Source organism: Asterias amurensis, chromosome 3 (assembly GCF_032118995.1).
Source record: "Asterias amurensis chromosome 3, ASM3211899v1".
Classification (NCBI taxonomy): Eukaryota; Metazoa; Echinodermata; class Asteroidea; order Forcipulatida; family Asteriidae; genus Asterias; species Asterias amurensis.
This window is the reverse complement of record NC_092650.1, coordinates 21,843,448-21,859,154: the sequence shown is the minus strand read 5'-3', so window position 1 is coordinate 21,859,154 and position 15,707 is coordinate 21,843,448. Positions and strand designations below refer to the sequence as shown.

Genomic DNA, 15,707 nt, shown 5'->3' with positions numbered 1-15,707 from the left:
AGAAAGTTCTGATTTGGCAATGCTCATTTCGTTGTTGTAGTCGCCTGCTCTCTGAAATATCTGCCCGAAGGTTACACAAAACTATCGTCACGATCAACTGCGGGGTGGTGGGTTGGGGGATTAGGCCTATTGTCTTGCTTTGCCAGCTTTGAAAACGAAATTATGTCATACCGGTACCCTATAGGAAGTGTTAAACTGTTAAAATATGTGAAGCTCTTCCCAAATGTAAGACAACACAAGAATAAAACTGATTGAAATAGTATAATATTTTTGTATTTTAATGAACCTGTATCGGCACACAAGAATAGTATTTACATTAAACGTAATTACAAAAAAACATAACACCTTTTATGTGACTGACGAATGATGCTAGCCTAGTTTCTATCAATATTGTATCAATGCGTGATAATCTATACTAGATAATCAATACAAGATAATCAATATTTGATTTTTGATACTACATAATTAACACTGGATAATCAAATGATAACAAGTCTAACCTAATTGTGAGAGATGTCACATGTCATTTTACAGTCACAATAGGTTAAATAATAAATATTATACACAGAATTATTACAATTTTTTATTTATTTGTTGTAAACTTGGTTGTATTGTGAACCCTGGTTATACAGCAGTTAAAGAATGAAAAAGCTTTGGACCTTCACGCCGGTGTCACATGCAATGATGTCCTCTTTGTAATACTTCCCAGAGTACATGCACATGCCATCGTGTCCGCCCGGCACTGCTGCATAATGCAAGAGTGTCCATCCAGACACATTTGCATATGCAGTTGTGTCCTCCCCAGTGCAAAACCGTCCTTGCAGTGAATTAAACGCCATTGGTCGACGGAATATACGTTTGCCTTTTTTTTTCTTCAAGATAAGTACATGTCATGAATGTCATGGGAAACGTTCGGTCGCTGCAATCATAAAAAAAAAAGTGAATACAAATCATTCATACAGTCATGTACATGTCCACCAGACGATTTTTGCATAGCCCTGGACACGATTGCAAATGCAAAAGTGTCCGGAGTGGACAGTATTGCATGACGGACACAATTGCATCTGACACCGGCCCCAAACAAAGATATTTGAGAGACTGTCATTATTCAGGGCTAGATGACTCAGTTGGTAGAACGCTGGCACGTTTATCTGGAGGTTGCAGGTTCAAATCCCGCTCTAGTAAATTGATTGTTCAACCCTGAAGTGAATAATTTAAATTTTACCCAATCAGTATCCCCTTTGGTTTAATACTTTAACATTCAACATTTGAAAGTTTTTCTTAGTCAATTGAAATAAACTTAACTTTAAATGGATGGTAATAATCTCAGATTTAAAATGAAACTGGAATTTGAAAAAACACTTCTTTTTCAAGTTTATGTTCTTTTTTTATAAGGACTTTAACTTGCATCTAAATCATAGAGCTATATATATTGACTAGAGCGCCAACTTGCTCTGCGTTTTGAAGCCACCCTGGGCGCAGACATGTTTGGTGTGTTGCGTGAATTCGGAATTTTAAGAGAACACACATTGCCGCGATTATTTTACATTCGGCGTGTGCGTATACGCAACTGTCCACTCGCGTACGTCCGCGCTACGAAAACCGTAACTTCGACTTGGTTGCCGTACTAAAAAAAGGTATACGCGCCTTTTAATCATGCACATGACGCACATGACCCTCGCAGTTTGTGCGCTGATCAGCAGATTGTGCGTTCACATTTACTGCATTTTTTGCTTCAATGGCACATAAAAAAGAACAGACGCACGATCATGCAAATAGCCGTACAATTGCCGTACAAAATTTCAAGCTTTTGTATTGGTTTGTACATAAACATGGATGCGCCCACACGGCTTCAAAACCTTAGTGCGTGTAAAATGGGGTGTTAGCGCTCTAGTCAATATATATAGCTCTATGATCTAAATGCACACTAAGGAGATATGTTACAAAAACACTTTAAATGTTTACTATACAAACCCTATTCTATGTACAGTTATAAGTAAAGTTTGCTTGAAGATAAATTGCGTAATTGTGAAACACTTAGGGTAAGAGTAAAGCCTGGTTCTTACTTCATGCAAATGCGAAAGGGAATTTGACATCAAAACTCTCCTTTCACAGCAATATTTGAAGAAGTATTCACCGCGAATTTGTGATGTCAACATTTGCTTCACATTCGCAGGAAGTATGAAACAGGCTTTTAGGGTTAAGATTAGGAAAATACGCTGTGTTGGAACATTATGATGTCAGACTATAGGGGAGTTAGAACATGTGTGTAACCGGCCAAGACTGGTGAAATGTACCAATTGGGAGTTTTGGCTTTGTCGAATGGGAACTTTTTGGGGGGTGGGTGGGGGAGGAACGACTCCCTCTGCCATATATCAGGCAGGGTATATATCTACCAAGGACAAAACTAATTAACAATATTATAATCGAAGATAAAATAGTACAAATTATGGTACAATCAAAGTTGTAATAGTATACAAATATTGACTGCTTCGAGTGCTATGGTTAAAACTATGACTCCCGAGGTGATCTCCGGAGCGTTCTATTTTCCCAAGGCGAAGCCGAGGGAAAATAGAACGCTACGGGGATCACCGAGGGAGTCATAGTTTTTAACCATTGCACGAGTAAAAGCAGTCAATATTTGTTTTATAACACCCCAAACATTTCTAATGACTGTACTGTTCTTATTACGTTACAGACCTGAATGCTACAATCCACGGACGACGCGAATACAGATTGCAAACACTTTTACTTACTGTGTTGCATTTAGTGTCGTGCAATCCGAAGTGGTTACAGACTATTAATTTATCATCCCAGTACACGCAACGGACGTCTGGGTACTGCACGCCATGTGCTAGTCTGTCAGACTAGCGCATGGCAAACCGACGCTCTATCACACGGCCGTCGTCTAGCAAAACTAAGACATGTCATGTGACGCGCTCTAAACCAATGAGCAGGCAGAATACTTGCAAGGGGTGTCATAATACAAAATATGATCTTAAGTTCTATGATTACAATGACTCAGCCTAAACGTAAGATTTTCTAAACAATTTGACACACAATATTGCACATTGGTAATTTCATAGGATTAATGTGAGATTAGATTTTCAAAGACTACAATATAAGATTGTGGAAGGTTTTTTTTTTAGTATGAAAAGGGTTTTGGGAAATTTGTAAAGACAAAACTTTCTATTTTCTATTCTAAAAACAAGATATTAAAAGGTTTTGACACCCTGTGTAGATCAAGATTTTTGGCCAGGACATTAATCCCTACTCAATGTGAATGAAGACGTCTGTAACATAAATTACCTGTAGAAGTTTCAGCTTTATTAGTCATCAATTTATTTTGAGAGAAAAAAGGAAACAAAATCACAGAGCAATGTTTTTGTGAGTTGTATAAATCCGATGTACATGCTCAAATTATTTTAGTGAAATTGTTTTACTCATTTCGCAAAAACTACCGCACCCCAGTAAGCAATATTTCAAGGGAAGCTTTCTACCATTATTTCCTTTGACCAAAAGTCACTACTCGTCACTCGAGACGATCAGCGGTGCACCAACTCTGCAAAAATTCAAGGATCACCTACTTAAAATTGAGTTGGCTGATCTACATAATTGTAAAAAAAAATTAATGTGTACCGCCTCCTTGCATCGCATGATCTCTACGGGAAAGTCACACCAGGCATTTGTACAGTACTAAACAGATGCCGATGCAGATCTTTTATAAGTTTAAAAGGAGTGCGAGCACTTACACCAATTGAAACTGAGGTATTGCAGCATAACGGAATTGACAGTGATTTTGCCCACACGATGGCGTGTGTGAACAAGATTTATGTGCTGCACAGAAATTAAAACAAGCTGGCTTTAATGTTTTATATTGACTTGGCCATTGATGCAAACAAACACCATAGAGTGTACAGGGAGGTAAAATAAGATCAAATTGTAACATCAAATTCAGTTTTACTCACGCTTAAAAAAAGAAAAGAAATACTCATCATCTATACTCATCTTCAGTTCTTTTTCATAGGTGTTTGAAGCTTTGCATGGTGTGAAGAATAAGACATTAAGAAGGAGAGTATACTGTTCTAAACGTCGAGACCACATCGGCTCTTTTTTTTTACTGAGTATACAGTGCTAACACACATCGGTGTATGGGTTATAAAAATTTTAAAAAAGGGTAAAAAAAACAAAATTAATATTCTTTATCCCCGATGCAAATTTAACATCCATTATATCGTTGCGGTACCCGCTGCCAAAACATAGGATTCGAACTGCCTCTAGCTTCCAGGCAACCTCGGTAGTCTAGTTGGTAAGACACTGCTCTAGAATTGCAAGGGTCGTGGGTTCGAATCCCACCCGAGTAACATTTTTTTGTTTCTTTATCCCCGATGCAAATTTAACATCTATTATATTTGTAGTTACTTCCATTTCTTTTTATTGGGATTTCACATGTATTTTCAGGGTTTGAATTTGGGGTTAAAAGTGACACCTCTTGCTTGATTGTCTCGACGTGTCTCGACGTGTCTTAAAGGAGTCCACCAGCGTACTCATCCTCCTCCTCATCCTCCTCCCCATCTTGTCCTCCTGATGCACCCCCGGCTGTCTTCTTGGGCCGACTTCCTCCACCACCCGGTACACGAAGTGACCTGGCAAGCTTCACATACTGGATGGGATAGAGGTTGACAACAAATTCATTTATACTTTGCTCTTGAGGGGGCACAGTAATTTTCCTCTGCCAGGGGGACTACTATTTTGAGTTTCAGTTTGTTGTGGAATCTTGCAGAGGGCACCACAGCTAAAACACAGGGCCCAATTTTCATGGCTCTGCTTACAGTATTAACCAGAAGTCGGCGCTTATCATAGCGTACTTCGCGGGTTAGCGGGTAATTTTGGCTTGTGTGCGTGCATACTCTACGTTACTAGGCATTCTACGTTTACAAGGCTAGCGCAGAAAATTTACGATTCCATGCCAATTGAAAATTGTGATCGTAAGCACAAAATTCGGCAATTAGCAGAGCCATGAAATTGGACCCTGGGCACCACTGCAAATACTGCAGGTGCCGAGGATTATTTCAAAGCCTAATCTACTTTAATATTTACGTACGTCATTATCCAGATAGGTGAAGTAGGGCATTAAGAGGACCTTGTTGATGGCTTCTTGATCCTGTTGGTCAAAGCCTTCCAGAAGCTCCTCAAGAAGAACTGAGCATTCATCCATGGCATACCCATCAACGCTAAATCAATCAAAGATTCAGATCAAATATAAATCTGATTAGAAATGAAGAACCATGAATCAATTTTTCAAAGAGTTAGGACTAGTCCTAGGAGATGTTATAAGCTTAAGGCTAGTCCTAAGTTAGGACGAGTCGTCCTAACTCCAGATAAGACTAGTCTTAAATCTTCGTGAAATCCACCCCAGCCATGATATTTTGTCCTTGACCTACCTGTTCATAAAGTGTTGGGTTTAGTAGGCTTTTTTTTTTTCTCCAAAGGCAAAACAAAAATGAGGACAAGAGATACAGTGTTATAGGGCTTTTGAGGGCTCCATTTTTAAACTAAGAAGCTTTCGGTCACAAAGGAAAATCCTCATTTTCAAAAGAAATTCTGACAAAGGATTACATATTTACCTCATGGCTACCTGGCAGACTTTGCTAGCAGCAACGAAGTCATTACGGTGTAGATGGATTAGTACAGTCACAGCTATTAACTGAAAACAGAGTCAGGGATAAGAGTCATTGAACAGTATAAAGAGGAATTTTGTTCTATGCCGGTCAAATCCCATGTTTTTTTGATTCAATAGACCGAATTGAATAACCCCTTTTTGCTATGAAAAGTCGCCATCTTGTAGGGCAAACTGTATGCGCATCCAAACGCGTACATCATCGAAGCACACAGCACGCAACATTCGATATTCTACTGTTTGATTTCTACGGCACATGCATGCATGCACGAACACGCGCACAGACGCCATCTTGTAGGTCAGATATTTGAACGGTGACGTCATATTTAATACGGTCTATATCACTAAAATTCAGGAATGAATTGAAATACTCTCTGTCTAAAACATAAAGACCATCGTTTTTATATCATTGAACATTTTGTTTTTTGAAAAAAAATATAGAACTTAAAGGGTATCAAACAACGTGGCGATATATACCATTTAAACATGAGGTAAGAACCTTATTTTTTCCCAATTTTCATAAAGACTCTTTTGGAAAATGAGCGGTTGATGAAACTGAATCTGACCTCGGAGCCGCTGTTTAAATCTGATCTGAACTCAATTTCACACAACACCAAGACTCATCTTAAGACGACTTGGGGGACTTGTACATTTCACCATAATAATATATAATAACAAACGAGACTTATAAAGCGCACTTTACAAAGAGCTACGGAAAAGACGTTTATGAGTGAAAAGAGAATAGATGTGTTTTTAATTTACTCTTGAATGTTGGAGTGTGTTGGTGTTTCGAATATGACTTGGTGCGAGGGATTGTTAGATTCTGGCTGGAGCAGAGCCTACTCCGGCCATAGTGATTTGTATTATGACAACACATTCTGCTTAGCCGTAAATTAAGACTGATACACAGCTGGGGCTCGAATTTAGGGAGAAAATCCACAAGACCGTAGGACTTGTAGCTCAGAGTCTTTATCGGGCGAGGATTTTATTTTAAGCTGATAAAGACTCTGATCATAAGGACTTCAGACATTAAACCTACCTTATAAACAGCTCCTAAGTTCTCTACAATGTCGTACAGATTTCTTGTTTTCTCAAGTAGTTGGAGAGCCTTGTCAAAGTCTCTTGCCTTGACTGAGAGTCTAGCTGCTTTACTCAACAACTCAACAGCTTGTCTTAACCTTTCCTCATTCTAAACGGGAAACATCAAGTTAATTAATCTGAGAGTGTAAGCATTCATTCAATAGTGTTTACAGACACTGGACACCTTTGGTAATTGTCAAAGACCAGTCTTCTCGCCGAAGTTGCAAGAAAGTAATGGAAGAAAAAAGAAAACAAATTGTCACCCGAAGTTCTGTGGTCTCAGGTGCTTGATTTCGGGACCTCAAAATCTAGACCGATCCAGTTGGGTCCGCCCACAACGCACGTATGAGCAACAACATGTGGGGCTCTCCAATGTCTTTCCAATGCCTTTCTGCACAACTATGCCGCGTGTGCCAAGATACGCGCCACATGTCGGACCTTATTTGTCGGACCTTCGTTGCGATGTGATTGGTCAAACACAATGGGGCGGAGCTTAATGGATCGATCTATTCTAAAGGTCTCGAAATCAAATTCAAATATTTTAGTGGAAAATTACTTCTTTCTCGAAAAACTACGTTACGCCAGAGGGAGCCGTTTCTCACACTGTTTAATACCATCAACAGCTCTCCATATATGCTAACAATTATTTTGAGTAATTACCAATGGTGTCCAGTGTCTTTAACGGTGTAGCCTCCAAATACTACGGACGGATGATAAAATGGTGACCTCAAATGCTCAGAATATTTATTTGACTCAAACTATTTGTGATTGCGGCTGTACATGTAAATATGTTACATGTATGTATTTATCTGAGCTGTCCAAGGTCGACTAAAAATGTAAAAAGTTGACCTTATTATGACAGAAATTATACCAGTCACAAATGGTATATGCAGAATGCTATTTCGTAAGATAACATTATTCTGGTAAGCAAATTGATATTGTGCTTAGCTATTTTTTTTGTACTTAAAGACAGTGGACACTATTGGTAATTGTCGAAGACCAGTCTTTTCACTTGGTGAATTTGCGAGACAAGAATGAAATAAAAAACACCCTTGTCACACGAAGTTGTGTGCTTTCAGATGCTTGATTTCGAGACCTCAAATTCTAAACTTGGATCTCGAAAGCAAAGTCGTTGAAAATTACTTATTTCTCGAAAACTACGTCACCTTAGATGGAGCCGTTTCTAAGAATGTTTTATACTATTAACCTCTCCCCCATTACTCGTTACCAAGAGAGGTTTTATGCTGATGATTATTTTGAGTCAGTAATTACTAATAGTGTCCACTGCCTTTAAGCAGCTCTATAAAGTTGGGCCTTGACATAACCATCTGACCATGAAGATTTACAGGATATTTTTCCAGCCACCATGTACGACAGCTTACCTCTGCTATTTCACTGGCTGAGACGTACAGATTGCAGGCTTCAGAGGCATTTATCGTCTCTATCATTCTATCAATAAAAACACAATGAACCCTTCTTAATTACAATCTTAATCATCAAGAATTCGTATCATTGCTAGGGATTTTATAAAAAATAATAATAATAATAACAATCAAATAAACAGATTCCGTCAACAAACAAATAAATAAATACATAAATTTCATTTATATAAAAATAAATTGAATGAAATTTGATGTCATAGCTCTTATTTTGCTGTGTGATTATTCGTTGCGAATTTGTGACGTCTACATTTGTATCGCATTGAGTCAGGATTAATATTGTGACTTACTTTGCTGCTCTTTCCAGTGAGATTGCGGCTGTATCCCCAGTGCCATGCTCTCTGTACAGCATGGCGGCTCGTTTGATCAGATGCACTGCCTCCTCATACTCCTTCATATCCTAAGATTCAGAAGAAGAAAAAAATTCACCTAGCTTCAAATTCACTCAACAAACAATATTTAAGGAACACTTTGTCTTGGATCGGTCGTGTTGGTCTTTGAAAAGCGTTTGTAACCATTTGTTTCCTTTTACTTTGCAAACTAACACGGTCGGCCATTTATGAGAATCAAAAATTTGACTCCCATAAATGGCTGACCGTGTTAGTCGACGAGCCGAAAGGAAAACCACGCAATTTCGAGTGATATTTGTGTGGATCATTATATTCTAATTTTAAAATATCTTTCTTATCATATGCATTTTATAACAAACGATTACAAACGCTTCTCAAAGATTTCCCAAGTTCTGTGAAAAAAAAAAATCTCAGGCAAAAGGTGGCAAAGGTCAATGGTTTGAATCCAACCCAAGTAAACATGTGTGATTTCTTTTCGGAAAAGTAACGAGTACACAGTGCAAACATCAGTGCAAGGGTAAAACCAAAAATTAATATTCTTTATCCCAGATACAAATTTAGCATCTATTAAATCCCTCACCGAACATTCTTCTAGAATTTTTAGTTTTATTCAAGAACTTGAATTCTTTTAAGGTGGATTGTGATGAATGCTCGCTATAGTTCATGGCCCGATGTCCTAAAATTACTTACGCAGAAAATGTTGTTTACAAAGTTTCTGCTGAGCAAAAAAAAATCAGGACACCAGTCACAGATTGTACATTTGACATAGCATTTTGGCTGGTAACTTTATTCTGGTAAGCATAGTTTTGTCGTGCTAAGCTGCTTTTTGTGCTTAAAGGGAAGGTACACATTTGGTAATTACTCAAAACAAATATTAACTTAAAAACTGACTTGGTAACGAGCATTGGAGAGCTGTTGATAGTATGAAACATTGTGGGAAACGACTCCCTCTGAAGTAACGTAGTTTTTGAGAAAGAGGCAATTTCTCATCAAAATAATAAAAGACTTCTAATAGATGTTAAATTTGCATCGGGGATAAAGAATATTAATTTTTTTTTTTTTTTTTTTACCCATATACACCGATGTGTGTAGCACTGTATACTCACTGTATAAAAATTAATATTCTTTATCCCCGATGCAAATTTAACCTCTATTAAATCGTTTGCAGTACCCGCTGCTAAAACATAGGATTCGAACTGCCTCTAGCTACTGGGCAATCTCGGTGGTCTAGTTGGCAAGACACTGCTCTAGAATTGCAAAGGTCGTGGGTTCGAATCCCACCCGAGTAAAATGCCTGTGATTTTTTTTTCACAGGACTCGGGAAAGTACTGAGTATACAGTGCTACACACATGGGTGTATATGGGTAAAAACCAAAAAAGACTTCTAGCTAGAAGTCTTTTATTCCTATCTGAAAGCACACAAATTTGTCCAACAAGGGTGTTTTTTCTTTCACCATGTTCTCGCAACTTGATGACCGATTGATCCCAAATGTTCACAGGCTTGTTATTTTATGCTTATGATGGGATACACAAAGTGAAAAGACTGTTCTTAGACGATAACCAAACGTGTACCTTCCCTTTAAGCAGCTCTATATTAAATTTGTCCCTGCGTAGAAGTTGTGAGTTTTAAGCTTCTTGAGGGAAACTCCAATCATTTGTTATCTTACCTTTAATGCGACGGCTGCCTGCTCATATGCTTTGCCTGCATGGAACAATCTGAATCAATGCGTTAAGTGAAAAACAAAAACCTTAACTGCTGGAATAATTTTAACCAGTTAACAGCAGGGATCTTCCATTTTTGTCCACTTCTATCTTGACAAAATTATTTTTTCAGAATAGCCGGCATCTTTTTTTTTTTTGAGAGCATCGATAGCACAAACAAACATGACTTAACTAGACCACGATCACACAGATTCAAACTAAAAAAAAAAATGCCACAAGTAACAGCATGATATAATAATAATTTAGGAGGCTAATCATCCTTACTCGCAGTTAAAGGAACACGTTGCCTTGGATCGGTCGAGTTGGTCTTTGAAAAGCGTTTGTAACCGTTTTTTTATAAAATACATATGGGTAGAAAGATGTTGTAAAAGTAGAATACAATGATCCACACAAACATGCCTCGAAATTGCGTGGTTTTCCTTTTACATCGTCGACTAACACGTCGGCCATTTATGGGGGTCAAAATTTTGACTCCCAAAAAATGGCCGACCATGTTAGTTAGCACAGTAGAAGGAAAACCACGCAATTTCGAGGCAAACTTGTGTGGATCATTGTATTCTACTTTTAAAACATCTTTCCAACCATATGCATTTTATAAAAAAAACGGTTACAAACGCTTTTGTTTTGACCAACTCATCCGATCCAAGGCATAGTGTTCCTTTAAGAGCTGATGTGCGAATGACGCGGCTACAATGTGTTCGAGAAGCAGGCATGCAAGGACGCCTTTTGCTTCCATTCCAGCCACATCAACCCATTATGACCACGGAGCACAGCCAAGATCGAAAGTGTTCGATTTTTCCCGAGGGAGGAAAACCAGATGGTCTGGAAAACCCTCGTGGCACAGCAGAGAACCAACGCACAACTCAACTCACATATGGCCCCGTCCGGCAATCGAACCCGGTCACCTTGGTGAGAGAGGCGAGGGCTTTACTCACAAGCCAACCATGCCACCCAATGAAAAAATTATCCCTAATGAAATCCATCATGCTGGCAGATAAAAATAGATTGCTCCCCACTGCCTGGCATTTCCTTTATAAAGACGGATTGGCCGCCATCTTTGATGTAACAATGGAAGAATGCAAGTGTGTACGCGCTATGCACGACTCTCAGCCAGTGATGGCTCTTCACGCGAACACATTTCATCAAGGATGGCGGCCGATGACGCTTGTTCGTCTATTGTTCACTGCCTAATGTTTATTATTTCTAAATATTATACTCTATATATTGACGCAATTTAGCCATTGTATATATTGACGCAATTTAGCCATTGGCTACAAGTTCAATTTTAATAAACCATCAATAATAATGATAAATAAAGAAATATTCCCAAACACATTGCTGTATTAAACCACATTGTGAACTCCAAATGTGGTGCACCAGTTGGTCCTACAGTCATTCAGGCCTAGAATGGAAGACTTTCGGGACGCTAGGTGGCAGCAGACTTACCAGGTAAAACCCATTGCTCTCGGGAATATGCGCACGCACAGAACAATGTAAACAATGGAAATTTACCCGGTAAGTCTGCTGCCACCTAGCGTTCCAAAGACTCCTATTACTTGAAGGCCACAGAGCCAATGACCTCCGTTGTTCCTGGTCTTTACCTGGTTGCGCCTTATTTTCCAATGATTTTTTTAAATTTAAAGCCCTTTTCGTCTCAAAGATAAAATTCCAGGCCTAATCAATGCATCCAAAGTTTGAATCCACTGCAAACATTTTATAACCTAACAAGTTAACAATCAAAGGATACGCCTTGCATTGTCGATGGCAATCTGCTGCCTTCATATACATCTCCTTAGCTTTCTCATATGTCTTGGCATGTCGGTAGCAGAGGCCTGTTTCAAATAAAGAAAAGAAGAAATTACTCAATAGTTTGTTTGTTAGATTCATTACTTTCAATATTTAGTTACTTTTGTGTGTTTGTAATGGAACATGAGGAAAGACAAGAAACAAGACATTCAGCAAAGAATTGGGTTACTGATCAGCTGTGTTCGGTCATTACCGAAAAATATAACTTAAAAACCTAAAGGAATAATTACTTACTGTTGTGTTTGGCTAAATTGATTGTAAACGAACTAAGAGAATTTTTTTTATTTTGGTCTCATAAGATCCAAACCTATCAATGTACTTTCAAGTACATTGACAAGTTTAGAAGAATTTTGTTGTGTCTGTTTTTCTTTGTTTTTGTTTTGTTTTAATTTTGCTTTTGATTTTACTGCGCCTTTTACAGTTCCTATTGTTATTATTATTATTTTTTATTATTATATAACTATCTTATGAGACCAAAGAAACATGTTTCTAAGTATAGCATTTCAGCCCCATAAATCGGTCCAATCCACTCCGTATCCTTAGCCCTAGCAAGTCTGATATCAAAATCGTTCCCTTTTTTTGAAAAAACCCCATCTGCAACGATCTGCTTCACAAAACTTAACAATCTAATGCTTTTAAAGTTGTAGATAGCCCTACACGCCTGGGTTTGTTCAAACAAGCATCACACATTTTGGGTAAAATTCAAATGAATTTGAGTGTGAACTTTCTGAATGATCTTAACAATTTGCTTTGTTTTTTAAGCATGCACACCCAATCTCATAATTAGTCGGGTTCCTTCAATTGTTGTAGCAACTGATCGCACCATTATTGATAAATGATAAATGGGAACCCAACAACAAAAAGTGAAAGATTTGTATTTCGATGGTGATGGGGCAAAGGATACGGACTGGATTGGTCCAATTAATGGGGCTAATATAATATGAATTGAGTGTAAGTCTGTTACATTTCTGTTAAAGGAACACGTTGCCTTGGATCGGACGAGTTGGTCTATTAAAAGCGTTTGAAACCGTTTGTTATAAAATGCATATAGTTAGAAAGATGTTTTAAAAGTAGAATATAATGATTCACACAAGTATCACTCGAAACTGCACGGTTTTCCTTTTACGTCGCGAACTATCACAGTCGGCCATTTATGGGAGTCAAAATTTTGACTCCCATAAATGGCCGACCGTGTTAGTCGACAGGGTAAAAAGAAAACCACGCAATTTCGAGGCATATATGTGTAGATCATTGTATTCTACTTTTACAATATCTTTCTAACCATATAAATTTTACAACAAACGGTTACAGAACATTTTTCAAAGACCAACTCGACCGATCCAAGGCAACGTGTTCCTTTAAACATTTGTTTGTTCAACCTTGCCAATGTACACCTTCGTCAGCATCGGGCTCATGCAGATCACAACAAATTTCTTTCCTTACCTGCTTTTTCATACTCATGAGCAGCACCGTCAAAATCAGCCTTCCATTTTGTCCAGGAAGTTTTTATGCTAAAACAAAATGTAATGATACAACATTATCATTTAGTAAAAATGGCATTTCTACTATTGGTTATAAAAAATACGTTTACGTTTACAATAATAATAATAATAATATTTATTCAGGCAATCACATTTACAAGCACATATACATACATTAAAAATATTTAAGAAAACAAAGAAAAACAACAGTGGGGTGCCCAGGAGAGCATAAAAGTTAAAAAAATAACTGTCGCCAAAAGGCGTATGTCTCCTAAAACCCTAAAAATACATTAAGGCAAGAGGGGGCATATAAAAAAGCACAGAAGATAATACAAATCACAAAACAATTTAAAAAGGCAAACAAGCAAAGACATACACAGAAAAACACACCAAAAATGATATACGTAAAAAAAGCAAGTACGTTGGTTTACTCAGCAGAATCCACAAGCTTGGACGTAAAGCTAAGGGTGGTTGGTTGGTGCTCAAGCAGTAGGAAATTACCTCCAGTGCCTCCAGGCTAACAAAAGAGCCTGAAGAACAAAGTGCTATACAAGTAATATAAATGAATGGTGGCAATACAACTGTGCGGGACATCGGTGCAAGTAAAAACAGCTTCCACTGCTCAATCAAAGATTAGCAGCTACTCCTTTCCGGAAGGCAATCACAGATGCAGCAGTGAGGACAATGCCAGGGAGGGTGTTCCACATTGAGACAGTCCAGGGGAAGAAGGAGAATCCGTAAAGCTGGATGCGGCTTGTGATGAGTTGGAACTTGTTTGGGTGGTATGATCTTGTGCTGCTGGGAGGCATTGGTGTGAGGTAGACTGCAGGATCGATGGCGACTATGTACATGTATGTTATAGTGGATTTTGTAGAATAGGGTTAGGCTTGCAGTTGTATTGATCACTTGGTCTTGTTGGTGGTTTTTTTGGATAACTTTCCGTATGGGGCCACCACTTTTTCACTCATTTTTACAGAAAGGGATATCTCATTGAGGTAAATTATATACTATATTATTTCATATCGAATGAAAAAGTGGTGGCGCCATACGGAAACTTTTCCGGTTTTTTTTAGACTGGGGTTTTCAGTCTTTTGCTTGAGGGCCACACCAAGGTTTGCCTTTGACTTTTTGAGTGTGTGACCCCGTGAGTTCTCCCTGCCCTGCTGGTCTTAGAACTCAACTAGAATTTAGAAGAATAGATTAGAAGGAAATCTCTGGGGATTTCCTCCATCCGAGTTCCAAATCTAAAACTCAAAGTCAAATGTATTCATTGTCTTTTTTTCCTTTCTCGTTTGGCTCAAGACTAAAGAAGCGTTGTGATATATGTATCCAGATTCACCTGCAGATTGTAGTTGAATGATTATGGGCCAGTGTCGGTGAGAAATGAGGTCGAATGGACTTGTGTGGTTGCGACTTTTGGCTGGGGGAACGGAGGTCATCGTTCCGTTGATTGACTTGAGAAAGAAGAGAGCGAAAGTTGGGAATCTTACGAGCTTCTAAACTACATAATGTTAAACAAATTATGTGAAGTTTTGTTTAGTGTCAGTTCTTGTCCTACTTAATATACTCAAACCATTATTTTCATACCATTTTTCTGCCTGTCGGACGTGTTCTTCGGCCTCAGCTGTCTTCTTGTTTGTTGCCATTTTGTCGAATGAAGTGCGCCCTCAATGGTCATCCAAGCCCAGGGGGGCGGGGTCGTTTTTGGAGGGGGCCACATGGGCCGTTTTTAGTACGTGACTCAACCATTGCTCCATGACTCAACCGAAAGTGACGTGGCCTATTATGACGATGTACCCTATTTTACCCCAAAATATATTGCAACTATATCAAGTTAGCGTAGATGTATCCGGCAGGATATTTTGCTGACTGAACCAATGGAGATGGAGATGGAGAACTACTCTTGTTCCTCTGAATTGAATATAAATTTGACAATATGTGATAGTACTAAAGGGAAACACCTCAAAACTGGCCATAAACAATTTCGGAACAGAAAAAAAAATCTAAAAAAAATCACAGATTTGCAAATAACTTACAGGGTTTACAGAAGGTAATCGTGAATTTCTTGAAATATTATTCCATGAAATGCTTCATCGAGAATTACGGATTTATTTTAAACACATGTCATGACACAGCGAAACGTGTGGAA

General features: G+C 38.3%; 1 protein-coding gene across 1 annotated transcript; it reads right to left on the bottom strand.

Moving 5' to 3' along the window:
* Positions 1-282: 282 nt before the first annotated feature.
* Positions 283-15,238, bottom strand: LOC139934386 (gamma-soluble NSF attachment protein-like). Its single transcript, XM_071928600.1, has 10 exons — positions 15,146-15,238; positions 13,521-13,588; positions 12,019-12,103; positions 10,217-10,265; positions 8,490-8,599; positions 8,143-8,209; positions 6,720-6,869; positions 5,628-5,707; positions 5,105-5,234; positions 283-4,663 (listed from the first exon to the last, which is right to left on the bottom strand). The coding sequence occupies exons 1-10, from the start codon at positions 15,202-15,204 to the stop codon at positions 4,526-4,528; spliced, it is 936 nt and encodes a 311-aa protein (XP_071784701.1). The 5' UTR covers positions 15,205-15,238; the 3' UTR covers positions 283-4,525.
* Positions 15,239-15,707: the final 469 nt, after the last annotated feature.